This window comes from Aulonocara sp. 'chitande type north' Nkhata Bay, linkage group LG17 (genome assembly GCF_057382095.1).
Source record: "Aulonocara sp. 'chitande type north' Nkhata Bay isolate Kocher_YH1m ecotype deep benthic linkage group LG17, A_spYH_male_GT1.1, whole genome shotgun sequence".
NCBI lineage: Eukaryota > Metazoa > Chordata > Actinopteri > Cichliformes > Cichlidae > Aulonocara > Aulonocara sp. 'chitande type north' Nkhata Bay.
In genome coordinates this window covers 29,845,795-29,869,481 of record NC_141360.1, presented here as the reverse complement: position 1 = coordinate 29,869,481, position 23,687 = coordinate 29,845,795, and the positions used below count along the sequence as shown (strand labels likewise).

The following is a 23,687-nucleotide window of genomic DNA, read 5'->3' as shown; positions in this document are numbered from 1 at the left end:
TTAAAGAATACTTTAGTAAATAGAAGATGTTTGAAACTCCAAAAATGTAATACAAGTTGTAATAAACTGGAAATAACCTTCTTGAAAGAGGCAGATATCACAAACAAAACTTTTTGTTTGGAGGGGGGCAACTGATATCAAAGCTTATGCTAAAATCTTCCAGACAAACAGATACACAGATCAGATATGCTGTATGATACAGCAACAAAAGCCTCAAAACACAAACACACTGGTGGGAGCGCTGGCGTATAGGGGTGCCCTCATACTACAACACACTCACCGGCCCAGTTCTCAGGTTGTTTTCCTTTAGTGTCTTGAGGTGTGTGAGTTGACACATCAGCACTCCTGTTTATCAAAGCTTTTATCACCTCACCACTGCTATGTCACCCCTCAGAGGAAACAGGAGGTGCCCCCTCTTTCTCACACACACCAGCACCTCCAGGGGCCGGCGGGGGTTAAGAGGAGGGGGGTGTTGTTGACCTGCCTCGCTGATGTGAATGACTTTAGCAGAGACAGGATCCCTCTCAGACTATACAGGTTAACTACCAGCATGTGTTCCCTTTAACAATGAGGTTTCATCTGGATAAGTCGAAAACACACTGGAGCGCTACATTCTCCGTGTGCATGGAAACATTTATTTAAAATATTGCAATTCAAAATTCAAAGAAGTATATCAGACAGAAATCACATTTTAGGCCAAGCATGAATATAATATTGTTATTAAGGAATTGAGACTCACATGTCGGTACTTTTTCTAGCACCACCATCTTCATACTGAAAGTTTCAAATTTAAAAAAATGATAAAATAAATAAAAACCTAAAAAAAAAAAGTCAAAAGTTTCACCTTGAATAAAATAATGCAAGACTTTTTATCAGACTTTCTCCTTTTATGTATTTAATTCCACCCATATTATTGGTTAGGTTCTGCTTGTTCTTATTCTGCTTGTCCATTTCAGGGTTGCATAAGTGCTACCGTAGGCTAAGAAGCAGGATACAGCCTGGACAGGTCAAAGGGCTAACATTTACACCTGCGGCCAATTTAGAATCGCCAACCCCATCCGTGGCTTTGGACTGTGGAGGAGGCTGGAGTACCCGGAGAAAATCCACACAGCCGTGGGGTGAAGAACATGCAAACTCCACCAAGACAGTCCCCAGTCGACCGGTGGATTTGAACCCAGGACCTCCTTGCTGCGAGGAAACAGTGCTAACCAAAAAACGAACAGGAAAACGGTGTGTTTTGGGGATTTTTATTGGGCGTATAATCACACATCCTGACGGCACCCTGAAACAGCTGCAATAAAAGATATAAAATGTGTTAGAAGATCGCAAAAAATCATAAACATGTGTATGATGTCTGTCAGCCTAAAAAAAAACAAAATAAATCACACATTACGTAAACAATAATTTAAGAAAAGGTGCCTTTTTTCACTGTTTCACTTAAAAATTGAGCCAATGATTAACTTTTTAAATTATTATTATAATTACAATTTCCAGATTTCAACCGAGAACATAAACACGTAGACAATAATGTATTTCATGTCTAAGACCTTTATGTAAAGTATTCTTTTAAAAAAAAATTTTTAATTAATAAGTAAATTAATGTATTCATTTAAAAAAATGTCGGCTCTGTCAGTTGTATTTATTTGGAGTTTTTAAATTAAAGTCAAGCAAGTATTTACTCTCCTTGTTAATCGTTACAACCTGAGATCAAGCTGTGAGTTACTGTACGTGGCCAGAGAGAAAGACTGGGTGAAAAACTGAAAGCGTATGAGTTTTAAAATAAGTCGTTAGAATAGCATTAGAGAGGAACTGATGACGAATGATAAAACAAAAGGAAAAAAACAGGAAATGGGGAGGGATGACTGGAAACTATAAAAACCTAACCATTCACAATAGTTCTATCCACTACACTGGCTTCATCATTTCTTTCAAGTCATAGCGCCCTCCTCTCTCTCTCTCTCCTCTCTCTCCCTGTCGCTCTCTTTCTCGCCGCTCTCCTTCCCCTCCCCTCCCCTCCCCTTCTGTGGATGGTGTAGCTCTCTCTCTCTTTCTCTCTCTCTCTCTCTCGCAGTCTGGTGGAGCTGCACACAAGGATTAGAGGGTTGCTGTGAGTGTCTGCTCAAAGAGAAGAAGGCAGAAAGAGATATCTATTTTTTTTTAATCTCTAGGACAGGATAGCCTTACTGTTGTGGATAAGTGTTCTGATTTACCTTTGCACAGCATCTACCTCTCCTCTAATTCGCACCAAGCTGAAGCGCTGCTGCGCCTTCACCTGGGGGAGGACAGATCACCCCGGGGGACTATCTTGCCTGGACCTCCACACGGGGAGCCATGTGAGCAGCACCCCACCACCACTACCGACTTCACACTACAGAAGTCCCCCTCCACAGTCTGCACTCTGAGCTGGGGAGCGCAACCAGGATTTTTCACCCCTCTCCCTGGAATCTCTACTTTCAGGGCTTGAGTGTAGGGACTCTCCAAGCTTGGTGTACCCCAGTGGAAGGCACTCTTCTCAGGGCACTGGTCGGGCTGTGAGTGCCCCCCTGGTCTGGAGGCCAGCCAGCAGCACTCCAGCACCATGGAATACCTTCTTGGGATTGTAGTGCTGCTGTGTGGGGCGGTGCAGCCGGGAAGAGGAGTTAATCCAAAGCACAACGTACCCAGACTAAAGCTGTCATACAAGGGTAAGCCCATTCTCCATTCTCCCCTGGCTCCAGGTTATATAGGCTCACCGTAGTAGCTGGCGCTTTTAGCCAACACTAGCCTGTCCAGTTTATTTTTCTTGCCCATGGGTTCTCTTTTATGCTTTGCTTTTCATCTATTCTTCCTCATGTTGAGTATGGCTTTTTCCTCCTCTATTTCTGTGGATCTATTTCTGCCTCTGTGTCTGTCTCATTCACTCTTTCTCCCTCTTGGTCAGCATACATGATCTGACTCTCTCCTTAACCTACTGTCTTCCTCACTCCCATTAACTCACCCCTTCTTTCTGGCCGGTTCTGTCTGTCACTATCCCACTTACAAATAGTCAAATTGGTTCCATATGCTGCGAACGGCTCTTGCCTGAAGTTAAATGTATATATTGGCCCCTGTACCAATTTTCCCTTGTGCTGTCCCCTTGTGCTAGTACTGTACAGCCCTGTTAAGTGCTCTGCACGGGCAGTAGAGCCTCTGTTTTAATGGCTTCTGTCCCAAAAACTCCTGAAAAAAAGGAGGAGATCTGCTTTGGTTGTGACACAGAGCCCCTCTTTATGGGGCCAGGTAGATTTCTCTACTTCACATTACTGTATCCTGTACGGATCCAACAGTTGGAGTGTGTGTGTGTGTGTATTAAATCACCTTTTGCACTAGAGCATACATTAATGGTAAAAGAGACATTTATTAGTTTTCTCCTTTTTTTCATCTTCCTTTTTTTGTTTGTTTTACATCGTGCACGTGTAAGTTTTTGACGTATATAGCAAACATGTTATTCTCTCTCCTTGTGTGTTATTTTGAGGGGAGACTGCGGAGCGCCGGTTCTTCCTCTCCTCCTCCCTCTTTCTCTCTCTCTCTTTCTGTGTCTCGTCTCCTCTCTCACACCCTACACTAAATCAGGCTCTTTGTAATAGCAGACTTTTCATCGCAGCTAGAAATAACTGGCAACATTTTTGGCATTTTTTTTTTCTTTTGCTTTTTAATGTCAGTGAGGGAAGGCTATTGTGGTTCTTTGTCCTAAAACATGACCGAAAGTATATGCCTGGGAGTGTGGTCTCTCAATTCTTTATTTTCGTCCCGTTTCCCTCGTAAGACGTGCCCTCTGAAAATTTACGAACAGGCTGATTTGCCGTCGGGTTGCAGCCGAAAACACGAGCGTGCGGTTGAAAAGTACGCGACTGTCACCCAGAGCTTTTGCTCCTCACATGATTTCAGTCCAAGTTGAGGGAAAATCACATTTCGGGCTTGAGGAGGGTGAATATGATGTTTGTCACAAATTCATTCTCTATCTTTAGACAAAACCTTTACTATAACTTATGTTTAGAGGCCTGCCGTATGACATGCACGTTGTAATTTGGGAGTAGTATATTTTCATTTATCACCCTTTCAACTTCCAAATGTGTATGATTGTATGTGTTTTGAATCCAAAATAAAATCTGTGTGAAATAGTATTTAAAATTCTAAAAAAGAAAAATAAAGCCATCATCATACGGGAATTCAAAGGGTGATGACATGCATTTTCCACATGAGCTGAATAAATCTGGAAAGCATCATTCTTGAACTCACCTGCTGCAAGTCATGTATCCCCTGGGCTCCATCTCTTCAGTTCACACGAAGCCAAGCCTCTAGGCATGATGAGACGATGTCATCCCTTCTTTACCCAGCCATCTGTTTAAAGAATGTGAATATAGTTCCCTCCTGCCCCCTTTTTGTGATCCTCTTCACTGTTCAGTCTGACAAGTGAACATGTTTCTGACAACAGCACTAGACAAGAGATATGTCATCAACCATCAAAGTCTGTATTGACTGACTGTGTGAGTGATGGACGAGTGAGAGCAGGTCTGCTCGGGAAGCCTGTCACGCTAGACGTACTTTTATGGATTTCTTTCTTTTTTCTTTGTTGCGCTAAAAGTGCATCAAAGCTTTGTTGTTTATGTATGTGTGCGAATGTTCTTGCCACATCTTGGTGTGAGAACTCAACACCCTCTCTTGTGATTTCCTCCCCTTAGACTGTAAGTGGTGTCTCTGCATGCGAGTGTGTGTGTGTGGCGCAAATGTGTCAGGTCTTGCGTGTCCCCATATAATTAGACACCTGGTTGTGTGCATGTGCATGTGCCCGCGCGCATATGCATGAGCTCACAGATAAGTTTCTTTTATTGTGCCGTTGCATCAGTGTTTCTATAATTATGCGTGATTGCATTCTGCTGTTGGCTTGCGCCGTTGTGCATGTCACAGCGCGAGCGGGCGTGGGGTGTAAAGGCATGAGAGCGTATCGTGCGCCGCTCTCTTTGTGTGTCACCGCTCGCCAGCATCTGCGCCTGTGTCTCGGGCCCACAGGTGTTTGATGGCTCTCTTGATGTCTGTCAGGAGACAATTCGCAGTTCACACCCACATTGTGACGGATGGAGGGAGGAAAGGGAGGACGCTGGTAGAAATGGTGGAGGAGATGAGATTCGCGTTTAATGAAGGAAGAGCTGGCAGGCGTACAGTTGATGACGCAAAAGGATGGGAGGCCGGGCTTCGAGTGAGGTGTCGCTCATCCCTTCTCCCCATGCAAATCCAGCTTCGTAATTAAGTCAAATAAACAGCAAGGAGGAAAGCTCCCGGGAAGGACACTCGGGCAAGCACCGAGCAAAAAGTCCAGCACGAGAGCCGAGAGTGAAGGAGAGACTCCCAGGCATAGGACGGCCACAAGAACTAGCAAGGTTTGTTATTTGTGGCAGTCATATAAACACAGAGCATGTGAGCAGGGGCCCATGAAATCATTCTCAAATGAGCACTGATGACACGCCTCCAGGGGCCGATAGTCACACAAGACGGAGCGATTTTCTTCTTCTGGAAAGGACGGGCGGAAGATTGCAGAGTGAGCAGTTTGTGACGGAGAGCGACTGAGAAATGGGAGACAGGTAGATAAAATGACCTCTCATGGGACGGCTGGCAGGGCAAGCACGGAGTAAATGATTTCCCTGTGGGGTCAGTTAGACGTTCAGCAAAAAAGGGATCGTGCTCTGCGGGGACGGGACGCTGATCAAAAGAGTTAATGATTTTCTAGTCTCCTTGAGACTGAAATAGCGCTTACTTACGTCGCCTTGAAGTAGTAACACAAGCAAGGAAGGCGTAAGGTGAAACTCAAGTCCAAGTTCAAATGATCTTGCTTAAATTTGTGGCACGTGTTGATACCATCTCATCACAGTTCTGCTTGCGTGAAGAAGAATTTAACGCTGTGTGTGTAATGTTTTAAAGCAAAAGGCCGACTTGTTACTCAAAGTGAGTCATTACCACCTTGAGTTTTTGAGCAACACATGTGGAAATCATCACTTTAGAGTGAACTGCGACTGCTCCACAGTCCTGTTGCACCACTGCAATACGTCATGCATGCGAATTACAAGGAGAAAACACGGGTACACTCCCATGGATCAATGCATACCTGCACACACATTCCTGAACAATCGATGTACAGCACTCTCCCTTACTGTGCCATCAGGAGGAAGACTGACCCCTAAAGGTCATCTGAGGTGCATGCAGCATGAGGGGCCTTTCTGTGAAACTCCCACCAAGACCCAGTGTGTCGGTCTTATAATGAAATGAAAAGCGAGACTTAAAAACTTTAAAATGTCCCATCAAACAACCTGATAAATACTTTCAGTGTGTTTGATTATGGAGCCTAGGTATGACCTCTCAGCGCCGTCGCAGACGCCCCACGCTGGCTCGATGGGTGGAGCTGATGAGGAGCCGGGGAATCTGGAGTTGGCTCACAACCCTTCAAAATAGACACTTGGTGTGGAACCGCACTCGACGCAGTCAGTCTGGACTCAGCCCCCATAATAAGCCTGTCTGTGCGTCCATGTGTGCTTGTGTGTGGGCGTGCCTGCTCGCCTGTGAAAATATGTGCCTGTTTGTATGTTTGCGGGTGTTTGCATGTGCGTTGGGTTCGTCACTGTGTGTTTTTTCTATTTATTCTTTGATATGTGAATGAGCATCTGGGTGTCTCGCTCTCAGCTTCTCTCTGCTGTATCTGTCCGTTCTTGCGGGCTGGGGCTGACAGAGCGGATGTAGATAATTATAAGGTGTTCGTACAACGCGGCAACTTTGGAGATGCCTGCCTTCGTCTCTCTCTTTCTCTCTTTTTCATCGTCCTTTTCTCCCTAACCCTCCTCCCTCTCCTGCGGCTCAGTCGCTTCAGTTGAGGAACCACAACACCGCAGACCTTAAGTACAATCTTCAAGCAAGCTCTGTGTGTGTGTTTATAATATTTTTTTTTATGTTCGTCTCCTTTTCCCGTCTCTTTGATTGCAGCTCACTTGATACATATCTTTTGGCTATCCTTCTTTTCAACTCTTTTTGGACACACACACACCCACACACACTGAACTGCCCTCATCTTTTCTCCCACACAGCCACATTCCAATAGTATAAACCAATGTTTTGCACTGGTTTGGTTTTCAACTATGCCCCTGTGTTACATCGGAATATATTACTTTTCCTTCCCCTGACTCACAAACCTGACCACAGAGTTTGGTGAGCTCCCACCACCCCGAGTCCACAAGTTTAAAGATGGCAGAATGAATTTGTGCATATGTGTGTATTTATGTGACACTCATTGCCCCACAGATACCCAGCTCCACTTGGGAAACAAAAACAAAAATCCATTCATCAAATCCATGAAAAAAAAGCAAATCTGTTTTCACTGAGCTTTTATACCGCACCAGCTGATCTCATCCTGTGGCATATAAGAATATAATGCAGGAGGAAGACAGTAGAACCCTTTGTGTAATTTGCAACTTCTATGAGCATCCGTTGCTTGTGTCTTCTTCCCATCGCTTCCATTTTTAATCAGCTATTTTCTTTTTTAAATTGTCATAATAAAATAATCTGCATGTGCACTCAAATGTCACAATAGAAGGGAGCGTCAGCGCAGTTGGTGTTTGCCGGGAGATGAATATGTGTGCGCACTGCAATTGTGTATGTTCGCTGTGCATTTTTTGTGCCTGCGCGCGCATAAACACAGTACGGGCATGCACGCGGGAAAAATATCCCGTGTCTTTGCATCTGTGTTTGGGATGTAGGCTTAGGTTACAGCATGGTGCAGATTGCTGAACCGTGGGTATGAATGGGTCCCGCCACCTGCTAAGGCTTGTCAGTCAGATGGAGAAAGGGTGCACCGTTCAATCTGAGCAGAGTCGCGTTACAAATGAGGGGGACATCTCTGCAGAAAGACAGACCGAGGGACCGACAACAGACGAATAAAAGGGGAGCGGCTAACAAGAAAATGTTAAGAGAAAGTAGAGTGTGTAATGATTTTTTGCACAGGCTGATATTACTAAGCATTAGTGGCTATTTATAAAAATTATAGACACTGTTAACGATTTTAATCTGACTCTACCAATTTTAGTGTTATACTGTCAAAATCAGAGGTCAACTTGAAATAACAGCGCCTTAAAAATCACTTTAATTTAAGACTCAATTTAATGTGAGGTCATTTTTTCCCCGTTTCCTCAGACTTGCTGTTTTATTCCTGTCATAAATAACAGGAACAGCATAAGACATAATGAGGAGGGGTTGAAAACATATTGCTTCATTATGACAATATTAGTCTTGACAGTTTAAATTGCTGTCATTATCATTTTCCAGTGGAACTGCCTTTAACAAAGTGCACACAGCAATAATTCTTTTTTTTTGTTTTTGACATGAAACCTAATTTGTTTGCACAACACCCCCCCCCCCCCCCCCCCCCCCCAAAAAAAAAAAAAATGCTGCACAGAGCTGAAATGTGCATCCTCGCCCGTGGATTTGTGTCGCATCAGTGTGTTTGCTGTCACGTTCAGATTCCTGGCCCTGCCTCATTAATTTGTAATAAAATGGCAGCGCTGACATTCAGCTACACTGTACAGCTGACAGGCTGCACTAACAGGCAGTGGCTCCAGACATGACCACCATAACCACAGCCTGGTTCCTCTCAAAGTCCATCCATCAAACTGCCTGGTGATAGCACCAGTGGCTTTGCAAGAGGAGCGATTTTTTTTCTTTTTTTTCTTTGAGTCTACGCGTACGTGTGCTTGGATAGACACGACCATTTCTGCCAGTTTGTTCATACTCCGAGAAGTTTGGATGGCTGACTGCTTACGTACAAAAGTCAGTGTTTAGATTCCCTTGTGTGTCTGTGTTTTCCTTAAAAGTAATAAGAACCAGGGCAGGCCTCATTATACCGTGAACATTTAGTGGTGTGTGAGTGCGGTAGGCACGGCCAGGCCTCGAGCCGTCTGTGGTCGTAGCCCTGGTCTGTGGTCCAGCCGTCCAATGACAGGAGGAGACACACGCTAATGAAACGGTTCCATATTTGACCGCTTTTGTTGTACGCAAGCTTTTTACGGGTTTCTGCCTCTGTTTTGTCATTATCCTTGATTTGAAGGAGGTTTCTGTCTGTTGCTCTTTCTCTCAGTCTCTCTGTTTTTTCCTCCCGTCAGATTTTCTAGTATACCGTCCTCTTGTATGCTGTATTCCTCCTCGCTCTGTCTTTTTCTCTCTCCCTCTCTCTCTCGAGGGAAAACAGGCATGGCATACGGTGACAAGGAAGTCTAGCATTTGGGTTGAAAAAGATGAATGAGCTGTGTGGTGAAATTCAACACATACTTAAACTATTCATATAGATTCGGTGCGGTTTGGGTTGTGGTCACGTTTTCCTTATTAGGGCCTCTGATGCATATTCTGTTTTCACATGCACTGAGTCATATTCACAGGACAGAATATGGTATTAAAATGTCCCATAAGATACGGTACTTGACTATGAGTTATGGCTGTGAGTCACTTTTGGTTAAAAAATAGAAAATTATTATTGAAACTGTGTAGAAATCAAAGGAAACTTGCTCATTCTTCCTGCAAAGCACCATCACTGTGGCTTCAAAAGCAAATTTGTGACATATTTAGAGTGGCTGTAGTAAATAGTCCATCAACACGGGCTTCATTCACACACAACCACACATACACACACACACGTGCTCCGTTCTTCTAGAGTAAAACACTCATGGGAGTTCCTCTTAATTGTAGAGTTCGGGGCACCGTGTGTAAGGAAGCACATTTCCTGTCAGAGCTGTCACTCAGCTGCACCTGAATGAGAAATCCAACAGTCCAGGTCGTGTTATACAGACAGTCGCCATGGAAACCAACCCACACCTGCTACTGTGCTTAGAAAGAGAGCGAAAAGGGAGGGAGGAACACCGAGAGGGGAGGTGAACTTTTAAGGCATGTGTGGATATCCTTGAGCTTAGGATAATGTTTGAGCACTTTGTTAAGCAAAGCTCTCTGCAAATTTCCATGCGGCGGCTGTCTCCTCTTTTTCTGCCTCACACCTGCGTTTTGTGGCCGAGGCCATCACGAGAGAGGCAAAATGTACACTGCACCACACACAGAGAGAAAGGAAAGCATTCAAGAGCTGAGATGCCAAACCAAACCGCTGGAGATATTATAGTACTGTTCGCCTTTGCTTCTGCAAAGCTAAGCTTGATAAACACGTGCCATTTTTTCCCCCCGCGTGCATGTGAATGGAGTAGGTCTTTCGTAATACTTAGATTTACACACTCGTTGAATCCACAGAAACGGCACCTATGAGGTCTAAATCACACACCGTGCAAGAAAAAAGAGGATATAAACAAGACGTGGTCGAATAAAACGAGCATTCACTTGGACGTATGAACAAGGGGGGAAAAAAGACTTTAAAAAAGAGCGACATTGTTTTAGTGGAATATTATCCATCTGTTGATTCCCAGTCAAGTGTTTTCCTCTGTCGGGCTTTTATGTTTCGTGTCACTCGCACAGCACACACATCCTCACATACACGCATTCAGATAAACATAATTTAATGCCTCGTCGCCTTTCTTTCATGTGGTTTCATTATTCTGCTATTGCGTGGCATGTAGGCGTCTAAAACGCCTGGCTGTTTGGAGAATGGGGGAGTGAAGAGTACTCCATAGACAATTGCACTTGAATTTTGAATGTAGCTTTTTTTCCCCTCTAGCTTTTTAAGACAAGAGCCAGGTTATTTTCCATAATGGAGTATGACGGTGAGCAAATGGTAATTTATTTGAATGAATTGCTTGTATTTGCCTGTTTCAAGCTGCGTCCTTGAATATTTGTTTGCAGTTATTGAATATGAAAACAAAGACGTATAACGGCTGTCGAGTAGCCTACACGTGTCATAATGTAGATCAGCATATATGGCCATTCACTCTTGTGTTAATGTCAAAGGGAAAAGAATACACTGATGGCACGGAATTTCCGGTGTGGTTGCATATTTGCATCTGCGTGTGTAGGTGTGCCTTTGGCATATTTGTCTGAAGCCGTCCGCATCGGCCGTTGTGCCTTTTGCAAAAGGAAACTGTGCGAGAGAAAGACAGCAGACAGAGGATGTGTGTAACAAGAGACAGTGAGGAACAGACACAGAGTTGTGTGTGTGCATGTGTGAAATGTATAAGCATGCACCAGTATGTGTTCAAACGTCTCCGTGTTCAATGGCTAGTGTAAGCAGACGAGGGGGCATGTGGCTTTGTATGAACACATACGTGAGCAAGAGTGTGTTTCTGTGTGTGTGTCTGTGTGTGTGTGTCGGGGGTCCGGGCAAGGGAAGAGCGCTGGAGGTGGAAGCTGCTGAGTGCGCTCGCTGTTCCACGAGTTCGTGCTGCATAAGCACAAATTCTGATTGGATTACAACTTGGACTATGTGCATGTGTGTGTATATATATATGTATATACATGTGTGTGAGTGTGTGTGTGTTTGTGTTCAGAGAGAACTAATGTGGTGTATACATTTAGGTCAATATCTGCATGTAAGTTCAAGGGTGTGGCAGGCATTTTAAAAACTAGAGCGCCGTGAATTCATGTCAGACCTGCTTTTCTTTTGTGTGTTTTTCTGTGTGTGTGTGTGTGTGTGTGTGTGTGTGTGTGTGTGTGTGTGTGTGTGTGTGTGTGTGTGTGTGTGTGTTCTATATGTCCGCTGACTGTGTGAGCGTTTGCTTGGTTACTATATTTTGTATGAGCTGTGCCTTGTGCTCTCTATCTTTGCTTGTTCCCTTTTCCAAACGAGTGTGTCTGTGTTTAGGTTGGAGGTCCTTAGGTGCTTACGCCCCAGTTCCTCCGATTTTCCAAACCGCAGTAGATCCCGGCCCCAGATAAAGGCTCTCTGTGTGTTTTTGTGCGCACAGGCCACCTTGTCTTTGTCAGAGATTACCACGTGTTGAAATATGTGTGCGGTGATTTTTTTTTTTTGATTTTTTTGGCCCATTTGGAGGAAACTTTTCATGAAGGATCTCAGATACTGACAACTGGACCGCAATTCGAACTCAACTCATATTCACACGATGATGAAACTGAAATGTGTCCTCTGGTTTGTTATTTTGCTGTTTTTGAAATCGTCCAGTCTTCCTCTCTTCCTTTGTTTTTCATCTTCTATTTTTTTTTTTCCCCATTTCATTCTCATTTTTTATGCCCAGCTTGGCTTTCTGCCACGTCCATCACTTTTTCCGTTACGCCATAGCGAAAACACGAGAAGACCTCTTCTGGCGTCCTGTCGGCTGGAAACAGCATTTCCTGACTTCCCTTCTCAAACTCATTTCCTGACCCTGCTATGTCATGTCTTATTGGTAAACTGAAAAAAGTGGGTCCCGACTGGTTAGCATATGATAACAAAATGTTTATGAAAATTGCTCTTAAGTTAAACCATGACTTCCTTGAGCACTGTGGATTTATTTTCCCGTGGCAGCCGAGTGTGTGCAAATGTGAATGCCAGCATGTCAGTGTGCAGGGAATGGCCCGCGTAGGAAAAGATACCTACACGCACTGAAACCCCCACACATGCGCTCAACCCATGTGTGGTACAGTACAAAATTTCACACAAATTCACTCCCACTCCCCTCCAGGTTCCTTAACCTCAAAGGTAGCCTCAAACAGAAATCCAACTGACACAGATGAGCTGCCAGCGTCTTTATTAGGTGATGACCGCTCCTTCTCACAGCCCTCATCCACCCGGCTAGCCCTCGATCCACAGAGCTGGTTGACACACCACTTCCTCCGTATCCCCTTTCCATCAATCCACTTTTTATGTGGACACAGATGTCTAAGATCTTACACATTGTGAGCGGGCACAGATGGCTCCTATAGCAGCCCGTCAATCAGAGCTTTGTCGGGAGAGCACGGAGATCACAATCCACTGGACTGTATACTCTTGTGCGTGTTTCCAGATAGATGGATAGATAGATAGTTATTGGAGCAGTATACAGTGAAAAGCGAAAATGATGGTTGACATATTGGATATTCATTTTTGTTGCCATGTAATGATGTTACAGAGTTTTATTCACAATGATAATTAAATATAATTTAATGGGTTTGGTCAACGTATTCTCTCCACAACAGAAATATGTAATAAATAAAAACATCACATGAATGGCCGTACTAAAGTGTTTTTATACACAGTAAAGGATTTTCTTTCATATTTAATTAGGACTGCAAACAACAATCTTTTGATACATATTTTCTTTCTTATTCTTGTGATAATTATTATATTATTATAATTTAGTTCACGTACTAAGCAGTTAATCTAATATCCATGTCAGGTCATGTCATGCTGTAGATTTTTTTTTTTTTTTTTTTTATGAAATTCCCTTTTGACTTTGCATAATTGAAAAAATTGGTTTTCTTGGTTGTTTCGGGCAAGTAGGTTCACGAGCATAAACGATTAGATAATCCGGGGTGGGAGTGCTGTTCTTTGTTAATATAATACTGTTGCTCTTGTGATAGCTGACCCTGCAGAGTCTTTGCTGATTAAACTTTAACTGACTGGCTAGACTTCAGCCAATATGCCAGGTCTTTGGTTTTCATTCAGGTTGACCACATATTATAAGTTTATGCATGATAGCTTCGCACACATGTGCTGTAGTATACGTGCAGCCGCAAACTCGTTTATGTAACATAGTAACCCGTTTAAAGATACATGGACACCTCCGCACATACTTGCTTACACAAAGTGTCTCCCCTGGCCTTTACTCCATATGAATTATTCAGCCAATCACACGGCTGAGCAGTCTGAACCGCGTCCCTGATTGGGACATGCTGTGTTCACTTAAAATGTCTCACGCTATACTTGACTGACAAGTGTCCGTGCAAGTGTTTGTGTGGAAACACAATTAAGGAAACATGAAATCTCCTTAATATCCTACAACATTATCATAGATAGGGAAGAACTCTTTGTTTGTTCTTTTTTTTCCTGCCATTGAAACTTGGCTTTGATTAAAAAGCATTCACTGGTACCGATATGAATAATTGTGATTTCATGCAATATTTAATCCAAAAGATACCGTGTGTTGCAAATGCATTTTTTACACTAGTCTTTTGTGGTTACTCCAAACTTGGTGGAAGTGCGTTGGATAAATATAGACTTGTTTTTGTCATTTAAAAAAGCTTTTCTTCTGTCGTATAGCCTTTTATTCACCCTTTCTGTGCATCTAAGAATCACCGTGTTTTTCTTTTTTCCTTCCAGAGATGTTAGAGTCTAGTAACCTCATCACCTTCAATGGCTTGGCAAACAGCTCGAGCTACGACAGTTTCCTATTGGACGAGGAGCGAGGGAGACTGCTGGTTGGAGCTGAGGACCACATTTTCTCATTTGATCTCGTTAATATCAACAGGGACAACAAACAGGTAAAACTCTCGTTTCAGGTTTGTCTAAAAGTCGTCTCTCTCTTTCCATCTTTCCCTGCCTGCTGCTCCCTCTGGAGTCCATTACTCCATCACTTTCTCCCCTCCCCTCATCCCTCCCACTGTCTGTCTCGGTCCAGACGAGGCTGTCCATAATTCCATTACTCCACCTGGACTAGGTTAACAGTCTCTTTTATCTGATTCGGGCTTCTATCACAGACACACAAGACTGACACAGACTTGCCTGCAGGCTGCAGAGAGCTGAAAAAGGGAATGAAAGTGCTGAAAAATACATAGTCAATGCGGAAAGGGGAAAGTGCGTCTTTTAAATCTTTTGCCCTTGGCTCGGATGTGTATTTTTTCCCCCCGCCTTTCCTTTTCGTTCTTTTGTTCTAATCTTCGCATCATTACGAGATAAAGGCCAAAAAAGCAGTGATTAAGCAAATCTAATGTAATTATCCTAAAAAATGTGCAATGCAGAATCCCATGAGGGGAACAGTCAGCTGATCTAGAGAGGAGATAAATCTAGGAATAGAGTGAGCAGTGCGTGTGTCTATTGTAAGCACATAACAGTGTGGATATGTGTACGTGCATACATTTGGACATGGAGATATGCATACATTTCCATTGTCTGCAGACATCTGTGTGGCCAGGAGCAAAAAGTTCAGCTCTGTCGCACCCATTTTTGCGGTATAATTAAGTATAATCTTTCCCGTACTTATTACAGCTCACACATGCATGCTCATACACTTCATATGCCCCATGTGTGTTTAATTCATGTGACACCAGAGGCCACAGATGGATGACAATGAGACCTATCTCTTCCAAAGCAAAGTAGCAAAACCCTGGTTTCTTTTCATATTTGAAGTGAAAAGTACAACCTTATGGCGAGGATTTCAAGCGTAGACACGCTTTAATTTAAACCAGAACCCCTGTTTAGACTGTATAAAATGTCTGTATTGACACAGCAAATGTCAGAGAGGGCAATAAAACGTATATTAGTCAATTTCAATAAAACATCAGATTTTTTTATTTTTTTCATTTTCATGTCTGTCAATGAAACTCTTCTTTACTTCCCTTTGCAGTCAATCTTGCGCTGTTCTACAATCCTTATATTTATTATATGTGCACATATGTTTCTGATGGAATTGCCAAAGATATGGAGCGAAATAAAGAACTGGGTAATCCAGGAAATATCTTTCTTAATCATGTCCTGGAATTACACGAGGCTTGCTTCTTTCCTCTGATTCACTCTATCGACTCACTGCCTTCCAGTTTAGTGTTTCATGAAATGACTTTTAAATGTTCCTCTCAACCTCCAGCATGATATGACTTTGCTTTTCTTCTTCTTTTTTTTTTTGTTCATTTGCACAGATTGCGTGGCCCGCCACCCCCTCTAAGAGGGATGAATGCAAGTGGGCAGGGAAAGACCTAGGGGTAAGTCCACATTTATAACAGCGTCATGATTAGAGCTGTTCCGTGTAATGTTTGCTTTTTGTCACGGAAATGACATGTCTGCTCTGTCTTCAAATTTCCCTTTTTTGTTTTTTTTAACATCCTAATAACAATATAAGACAGAAATAATTTCAGGGACCAGCAGCCGTTAAAGAAACACTAGCACGAAGAGGTATTAAATTAGCTCAGATAAAAGTCGTGGTGCAGCACTCGTGTTCCATTTCACCTCTGGCACGCTGTACTCTCTATAGGCTGTCCCACAATGACACCTACATCTAAACACACTGTACAGCAGATGTTCAGTCACACGATAGTGTACACAGCGTGTCGGGGGCACAAGGACAATGAGCTTATTTGCTTCTGCGATGTACAGTTTAATTTTGGGAGCATGTTTATCTATGTGCCTCAGAGTGCGCGTTTGTGTGCATATTTATGTGGGAGTGTATTGTTTGAGTTCTCGTTATCTGACGCGATGTGTTAGCTCACATGTCGCAAGTTTGCTGAACGCACTCTATGCTGCTGACTTTGTAAGCACAATGGTGTTAGTGTGCTTTATTTGTATGTGTGTGTGTGTTTCTGTTTGGAAAGGCCCTGGCTGCATTGTATCTGATCCTAATTTCATAGCTGGATGAGTCTCGAGTGCGGTGCTGCTGGGTGTTTTAGGATTATCAGGAATTGCGCAGTCTTTTTAAATCATAGTGGTTCCGCTGGGATCTAACTCACTAGCGACTTTTTGGGTTTCGCACAACCACGTAGGCAATACTTCACCTTCACTCCCTCGTGCAGTGGAAAGAGTGTGCTCTGGCAGCACAACATCACACAAAATGCAATGATGAGGTATTTGCCTGCTGTGAAAATGTTTACCCTTGAAAATGAGGCGGTGAGAGCAGAGACAGAGTACAGCATGGAGAGGCCTTGATTAGGACATTACTAAAGCATTCAGAGCTCCCATAGTGATGCATTTCCCCAAACCACAGTTTACAGCGGCAGAACAAATGTAACAGCTGCCCCCTAAAAAATGCCTGATGGCTGTATCACTATCCGTGGTAGAATGGCTGTGTAACATGGTCCAAGTTGTTGCATTTGATTCACCGAACAAAGCGTTCAGAGTGTGGATTTACGATTTCGTAGAAGTGCCTGATGTCATTTCGGATTTGCTGTCCAGCTATTGTAGACATTAATGGGAAAATAATACTCTCGAGTTATCCCACATTTCCAGTGAATTTTCTTTATTGAACTAGAGAACTCAGCATTATCTCAAAATTCATTCAAGTCATTTAAATGTTTACAAATCTGTCCACCTATTTTCCCCATGGGAGGTCAGCATTAACAACCAATCCAACGAGAGCCATTAATATAATCCGGTAATGACTCATTTATCCTCTGCGGGTGTTGCGGTTTTCACATAATGACATGGTTTGTGATCAGGGAAGTCATTTTTCTCCACAGAATAAGAAAGAGCCGCAATTTTGAGTGACCATAACGACCGTCTCTCAGTGTTTAGGTGTGACCTACCTACCACATAGCTAATGATTCTAGCTGAGACAGCCGTGTAAAATCCCAAACAGAGCTGACCCTGGAGGGGATTATAGAAGCTGATGAAATGTATATAACGAGGGCCGTGAGAATGATGTGGGGGGACATGCGCGCTCGCTGTTCAGCAGTACACAGAGGGAAAAACCATTAGACCCACAGACACACAAAAACTTGCAGGGTTAAGGTCAGTCACAGGGCTTCAAGTTAAGTTAATGATAACACACATAGTTAAAAGGTGTTTAAATACATGGAAAACCCCAGTCTGTTAGCATGTCACAGATTTTATATTAAGTGAACAGTTAGACTTAAAGGAGATAGAGTTATTTGCTTTCTTCCAAAAGTTAGACAAGAATATTGATATTACAGTCTGTAAGATAAATTTTAAGATGCTGTAACAGCAAACAGACAGGAAACAGGAAATTAACCAGTCTGCCCATTTCAACAGGTAACAAAATCTGCCTGCCAACACCTCTAACACTCACTGATTAACATCGATCTAGTTTGTTCAATCAATGAAATATAAGTGGAAAGGACTTAATGGAGTCTCCACCACAGACGGATAGATGCACAGTACTGCGCAAAAGTGTTGGTACACCCCTTGTTTTTTTTAATTTTTTATTGGAAAATGTAAATAGGTGCAGAGATTTACTGAAACATCTATAAATATACATTATATATACAGTATTATAGGGTAAAGCTGAGTTTTTACAATTCTAATGAGCTTGAAAATCAATATTTGATATGACCAAAGCTTAAACTCTCCTGAGCCTTGATTTAACTTGGTTGCACACACGGGCATGGATAACTGGAGATACAACAGCCCAGACATTCCCGTTATAGTTCTTTGAAGTCCACTCGAAGTCCGCGGCCTGGGGCACATGCATAGTTAAGGCATTGAATTAATTCATCAACTATGCATGTGCCCCAAGGACGGCGAGACCACATGCTCACAAAACACAGGCAGGCAAGTGGAGTCCAGTGGACTTGTGGATACAAAAAGTTTTCATGTAATTTCTTGAAATAATCTTAAGGAAAAGTTCTCCAGACTTTCTCTTGAAAAGCATTCAAAGGCTGTCTTTATTTCCATCCTCTGTCAAGGTGACTCCTTCAATAATATTGAGGTTCAGGCTCCAGGGAGACAAGCAAATGACTGATAGTGTTCCCTTGTGTGTTTTTCTATCAAGATATGCTTTGCATTGGCAGTGTGTTTGTAATCATTGTCATGCTGCAGGATCAAGCCGTTTCCAATCAAATGCTTTCCAGATGGTACTGAATTGTCTATCAAAATCTCATGGTATTATTAATAATTCCATCAATTTTGATAAGATCCGCAGCACCACTGGCTGAAATGCAGCTCCAAACCATGACAGAGCTTCCATCATGTTTTACAGATGGCCGTAGACACTCACTGTTGTTCCTCCCTCCTGACCTCCTCCTTGACGACTTGAGCCAAACATTTAAACTTCGCATTTATCGCTTAATAAACGCTGCTGCTTTTCTTTCCACTTCTTGAGAAGTATAGCATACCACAGTCTTTTCTCCATATTTGCCTTCCATAAGAATGGCTTCATGACAGCTACCCTTCCCCTCAAAGCATTCCTAATGATGTTTTGATGAACAGTAGATTGATCGACTGATGGGTCAGATGCATCATTCAGATCCTGTGTCAGGTCAGCTGGAGTTTTTCTCATTTCTCATTAAGCAAATGATTCCCAGATACTGCTGTAGGTAGTTTTTAGGCCTTAAACTTTTTTGATATCTTCAAATTATCCAAGAGCATATGAAGGGTGGCTCAAACCTTTTGCACAGTACTGTGGTCAGTATATGGTTTTGAACCTCATATTTTGAAGCTCATTAGCAGTTTGGCTAATGCCATGCTAGTTTGTTTGAAATTACCATATTTATCAGCTAACACTAGCAATCCCTGCTAATTAAGGCAATGTACCAGAAATACTAGAATTTAGCTCAGCAGAACTGGAGCCTCATCTTCTTGGATGGGCTGTACCTCACAGTAGGTCATATTATTGATAATTTCATGTTTCAGAAAAACTAACAGCATAGATATTCAGTACAGTTTGTTTTTCTACCTTATGCTGTAGCGTCTTTTTTCAGCTATCGTTACAACCATGAGAAAATCAATGAAGTAGCCTCCTGTAAAACCACAAACTCTATTTTTTTTTTACACTTTTTACAATACAAACAAATGCATGGACAAGCTCATTTTTTTAACCTTCAAACAGACCTCCAGCTAACAACCTTGCTAAGCTATTTAACTCTCGGGCACAAAGATATGTGAGTGGTATTCATGCCTTTAAAAACAAAAAGTCAGTGGTTTTCCCAAAATGTCAAACGTTCTCTTCGTGCAGGTTACTGCTGAGGAGAAACAGTTAGAGCTAAAACAACAGTTTTTACCTTTTAGAATAATTACAGAAAATTCTGCTTTTTTTTGAGGGGGGGGGGGAGGCGGCTTTGCAGTGAGTGATCCCAGAGTTTATTTTGAGCAGCACTGGAAAATGTCAGCATCCATTTACGGCTCATATAAGAGACACCATCAAATCATCAAAGCGAAATGTCTGCGAGCTTGAAAAGACTGAACAGATACATGTGTTTTAGGGAGGGAAGAAGAAGGATAATTTGGCTGCCTATGTGACGAGGGCTGTATTTGCAAATCCCTGAGCAAATGTGTACTTATTTGTTAGGTAGATATCCAGCATGTATTTATAATTAGGCAAACCCCAGCCTAATCTCTTAAACACATGTGGCCAAATCAGCTCCTCAAGGCTGCTAATAGGCCTCCTACATTAACCAATCCCGTTGATTAGCACTCTAATAAACAGTCTCACACCACTGGGACTTTCAACACGCACTGCAGCGCCAACCCAAATATCCTCAGTAAATTCAAACATATGGGTCGTTAAAGATCTGTGGTAGATTTGCCTGATTTTCCTTACAGGTGGGATTTCCTTAAAAGAGACTCAATTTCACACACCAACTGGAAAGTCCCTGTTTAAAATTAAATTCCAGCAAATCTTTGCTATATTATATTCTGCTTTCTATTAGTCTCTATTTTCAGTTTTTCTCTAATAAAAACGTCAAGTTTATTTTCACAAAGCATACCAGTTAATTTAAACTTTATGATATGAAGGTGGCAATTGGCAGAATGAGGTTACTGTTAACATATTGGATCTTTCATGAAGACCAAAGGTCACAAAGTTGCATGTGGCTGTATAATATCCTACCCTGGTAACATTACAGCATAAACAAAGATAGGTATCACATTAACAAAAATGTATTCAAAACAGTTTTCCAGCCTTATATCTCATGGTATCCTGTAAGCCACAGCCTTATAGCCAAAAACTTCACATTTCTGGCCAAAATTTAGGTCTGTTTTATGCTAGTTTTTATGATTGTTTAACTTTATTGTCATGTGAAATGTGGTGTAAAACTTTATGCATGCTGTACAAAACTCCACCAGCCTGTAACAAAATTTAACCTTATGCCTGCAGCATAACTGCAGCATATTATAACCTTAGGATATATAAAAGTTATAAATAATTCAGTCTTTTAAAGTAATAGTTTAGCCATGCAACAGTAACTATAAAGTTATGCACTTCACACATATTGACATATAAACATATTAATATGAAGACGAATTATTATAGTCAAGCGATCTTCATGCATGCTGTAAATATAATATTCATATAATAAAAATATATTCTCAGTAATTGCAAGTTAAAAAAGTATTTTTATTATATTTAGGATTTGTGAAAAATTGTTTGCTTGCCACACTCCAGTCTCCAAAATAAAGAAAGGTTCTTATTTTTTACTTTTTACGGTCATAAAAATGCTTAAATTTCTAGCAAACTGCTATTAGAAGAAATGCAAATTTTACGTCATAATTTGGTAAAAAGTATTTGCATTAATATATCAAAAAAAACAACTATTTACATTTGACGATTACCACTGAAACCTGTGTGAACTTCATCACTAGAACAAACTTTATATCACCAACACCAGCTTGTGTAAAATTGGATTATTCACTGGAAAATCATGTTTTTTTCCACAGATAAACACAGTTTTTTCATTTGAATATGCCTGATCCGTATTAAGTTATTATAATAGCGGAGGCTTTATGTTCCTGTGTCTCATTTCTTTTTTTAGAAGGAGTGTTCTAACTTCATCCGTGTCCTTCAACCATACAACCAGACCCATCTGTACATCTGTGGCACAGGAGCCTTCCACCCCATCTGCGCTTATCTGGAAATGGGCAAGAAGGCAGAGGTAATTCATTCGGGGCTTTTATTGTAACCAAATGTTTTGGGGTTTTAATCAGTTATATATATGCAAAGGGTCATTTAAATCTTAAACTGACCATTCATTAAGAAGGCATGAAATGTGACAACAGCGCTATAGTAAATTCATGTGAGAGAAAGTCTGAGTATTGTCTGAAGTACAGCCGTGTTCATTCTCTCTGACGATTATCTTCTCATCAGTGTTGTCTTTTGTGCGAAGCAGTGGAAAAAAGCGGTCACTACATGGTTCAATTACAGCTGTCGAATATTTAACAGCCTTCCATCTTGCATTAAAGTTTAATCAGTCATCTTGAGAAACTTCTACAGGTTAATCAATGTACTAGCATGGATCCTGCCGTCCAGCAGTAGGGAGGGGTAGACCATAGAGGCGTTCACTTCAGTTTAAAGTAGTGCTGACAGTCTGTAACTGATTGAATAAATTAAAAGCCACCAAAAACTCACTCGCTTTTCTTTAAAAGACTCAGAGGTCGTGTCTGTTTTTACTTAATTTTACTGCTTATATTCCCTTTTTTGGTGCATTTGGTAACCAAGGGCAGCAGTGTAATAAAACATTTCTTGTTTCTCCTGTGTGGAGGAAGTGTTTTTTTGCATCCCACTCCCCCAAAGTAGCGCGCTATAATGAGAATGTATGGTAACTTGAAACACGTGCTATAAATGTACCTTTAACCATGCTCGTTGTGGCTTTCACTGCCCTCATTTCGATCTTTGACCTTTTCCCACCGCAGGACAACATCTTCCGACTGGCCTCACAATTTGAGAACGGCCGCGGGAAAAGCCCCTACGACCCCAAAATGCTCTCAGCCTCACTTCTCCTTGGTAAGTTTGATGTGTGCTTTTATTACTTCCAGGGAGGACGCAGTCACTTCAGAGCTGGTCATGTGTTCCTAACTATCCTTTCTCGCTGGCAGATGGAGAGCTGTACTCGGGCACATCTGCTGACTTCATGGGAAGGGACTTTGCCATTTTCCGTACGCTGGGAGATCATCATCCAATCAGAACAGAGCAGCATGATTCAAGATGGCTGAATGGTAAAAAATAAAATAAAATAAAATCGTAGAAGATGAGCTAAGAGTGAATTCTTTTGTTTCTCATGTTCAATTCAGCAGTTGAATTTTTCATCATGGTGTATTCTGCTGAACACTTCTCAATTATATTTATTCCTAGTAGCAACAGTTAAGTATAAACCACTTGAGACTGCAAAAACTAGATAACATGACTCAAAATACTTTGCTATTAAGGTAAAATTAGACCATTGTGGTCTCTATAGACCTCAACCTTTCCCTAAAAGCTGCATGGAAATCCCTGTCATTGGCCATTATTTGGAAAAGTATACCATTGAGCTTTTCAGCAGACTTTGAGACATTAAATTCTCTCGCAAGCCTCAAGTCTCCAATCATTTCCATTCATGTGCAGACATCAGATATCAGAGCCCATTCACAAAGTCAGTGGATTTGCCTGTGCTAGCAAGATTAGCGCTGCAGTGAGGGTTATTGACTGCTCAGTATGTCTGGCTATCTTTCGGCACCGCAGAGGACTTAGGGAGCCACAAAAGGTCAGTTTGAACCTTTCCCTCAAGCTGTGCCATCCCCCCCCCACCCTCTTTCCCACAGAACTAATCCGCTCTTAGCTGTTTTCCTCCTGTAGTGGAGTCGAATTCCTCCCAGTCCCCCTCAACCGCCCACGTCCCCCTCCCCAGGCACCATCAAAAATCACAAACACTGGTCTCGCCAGTGCTGATTACTGTGACATATTAATAAAGAGCAGTATAAACCGAGGAAGTCATTGTTATAGCGTTAATCCTCATCGATCTTTCACCTTGTTCAAACAAATACGCTGGGGATTGTATCCATTCGGCTCGGCAGAATCCAGCGTCTTCTGCACAATGAGGGGATTGTAATTGCATGGATTACCGGGGTGGAGATATTCTATTGAGGCTTTATCAACAAGGTTATATGGTACTCAAATGTATCAAGAGAGAAACCAGGGAATGAATCCCTAATAGCAGCTGAT

At 42.1% G+C, this 23,687-nt stretch overlaps 1 protein-coding gene across 4 annotated transcripts in view; it reads left to right on the top strand.

Moving 5' to 3' along the window:
* Nucleotides 1-1,022: 1,022 nt before the first annotated feature.
* sema3aa (sema domain, immunoglobulin domain (Ig), short basic domain, secreted, (semaphorin) 3Aa) overlaps nt 1,023-23,687 on the top strand; it is a 36,777-nt gene continuing 14,112 nt past the window's right edge. The window contains exons 1-8 of one of the 4 annotated variants that reach the window (XM_086270115.1): nt 1,023-1,230; nt 2,221-2,333; nt 2,458-2,684; nt 14,216-14,376; nt 15,748-15,810; nt 21,526-21,645; nt 22,403-22,493; nt 22,586-22,705. In XM_086270115.1, coding sequence (XP_086126241.1) covers nt 2,579-2,684; nt 14,216-14,376; nt 15,748-15,810; nt 21,526-21,645; nt 22,403-22,493; nt 22,586-22,705 — 661 coding nt within the window. In that variant the 5' untranslated portion in view covers nt 1,023-1,230; nt 2,221-2,333; nt 2,458-2,578. Of the gene's footprint in view, nt 1,231-1,728; nt 2,685-14,215; nt 14,377-15,747; nt 15,811-21,525; nt 21,646-22,402; nt 22,494-22,585; nt 22,706-23,687 lie in introns of those variants that run through there. The other 3 variants (XM_086270113.1, XM_086270114.1, XM_086270112.1) reach the window with 3 other exon arrangements.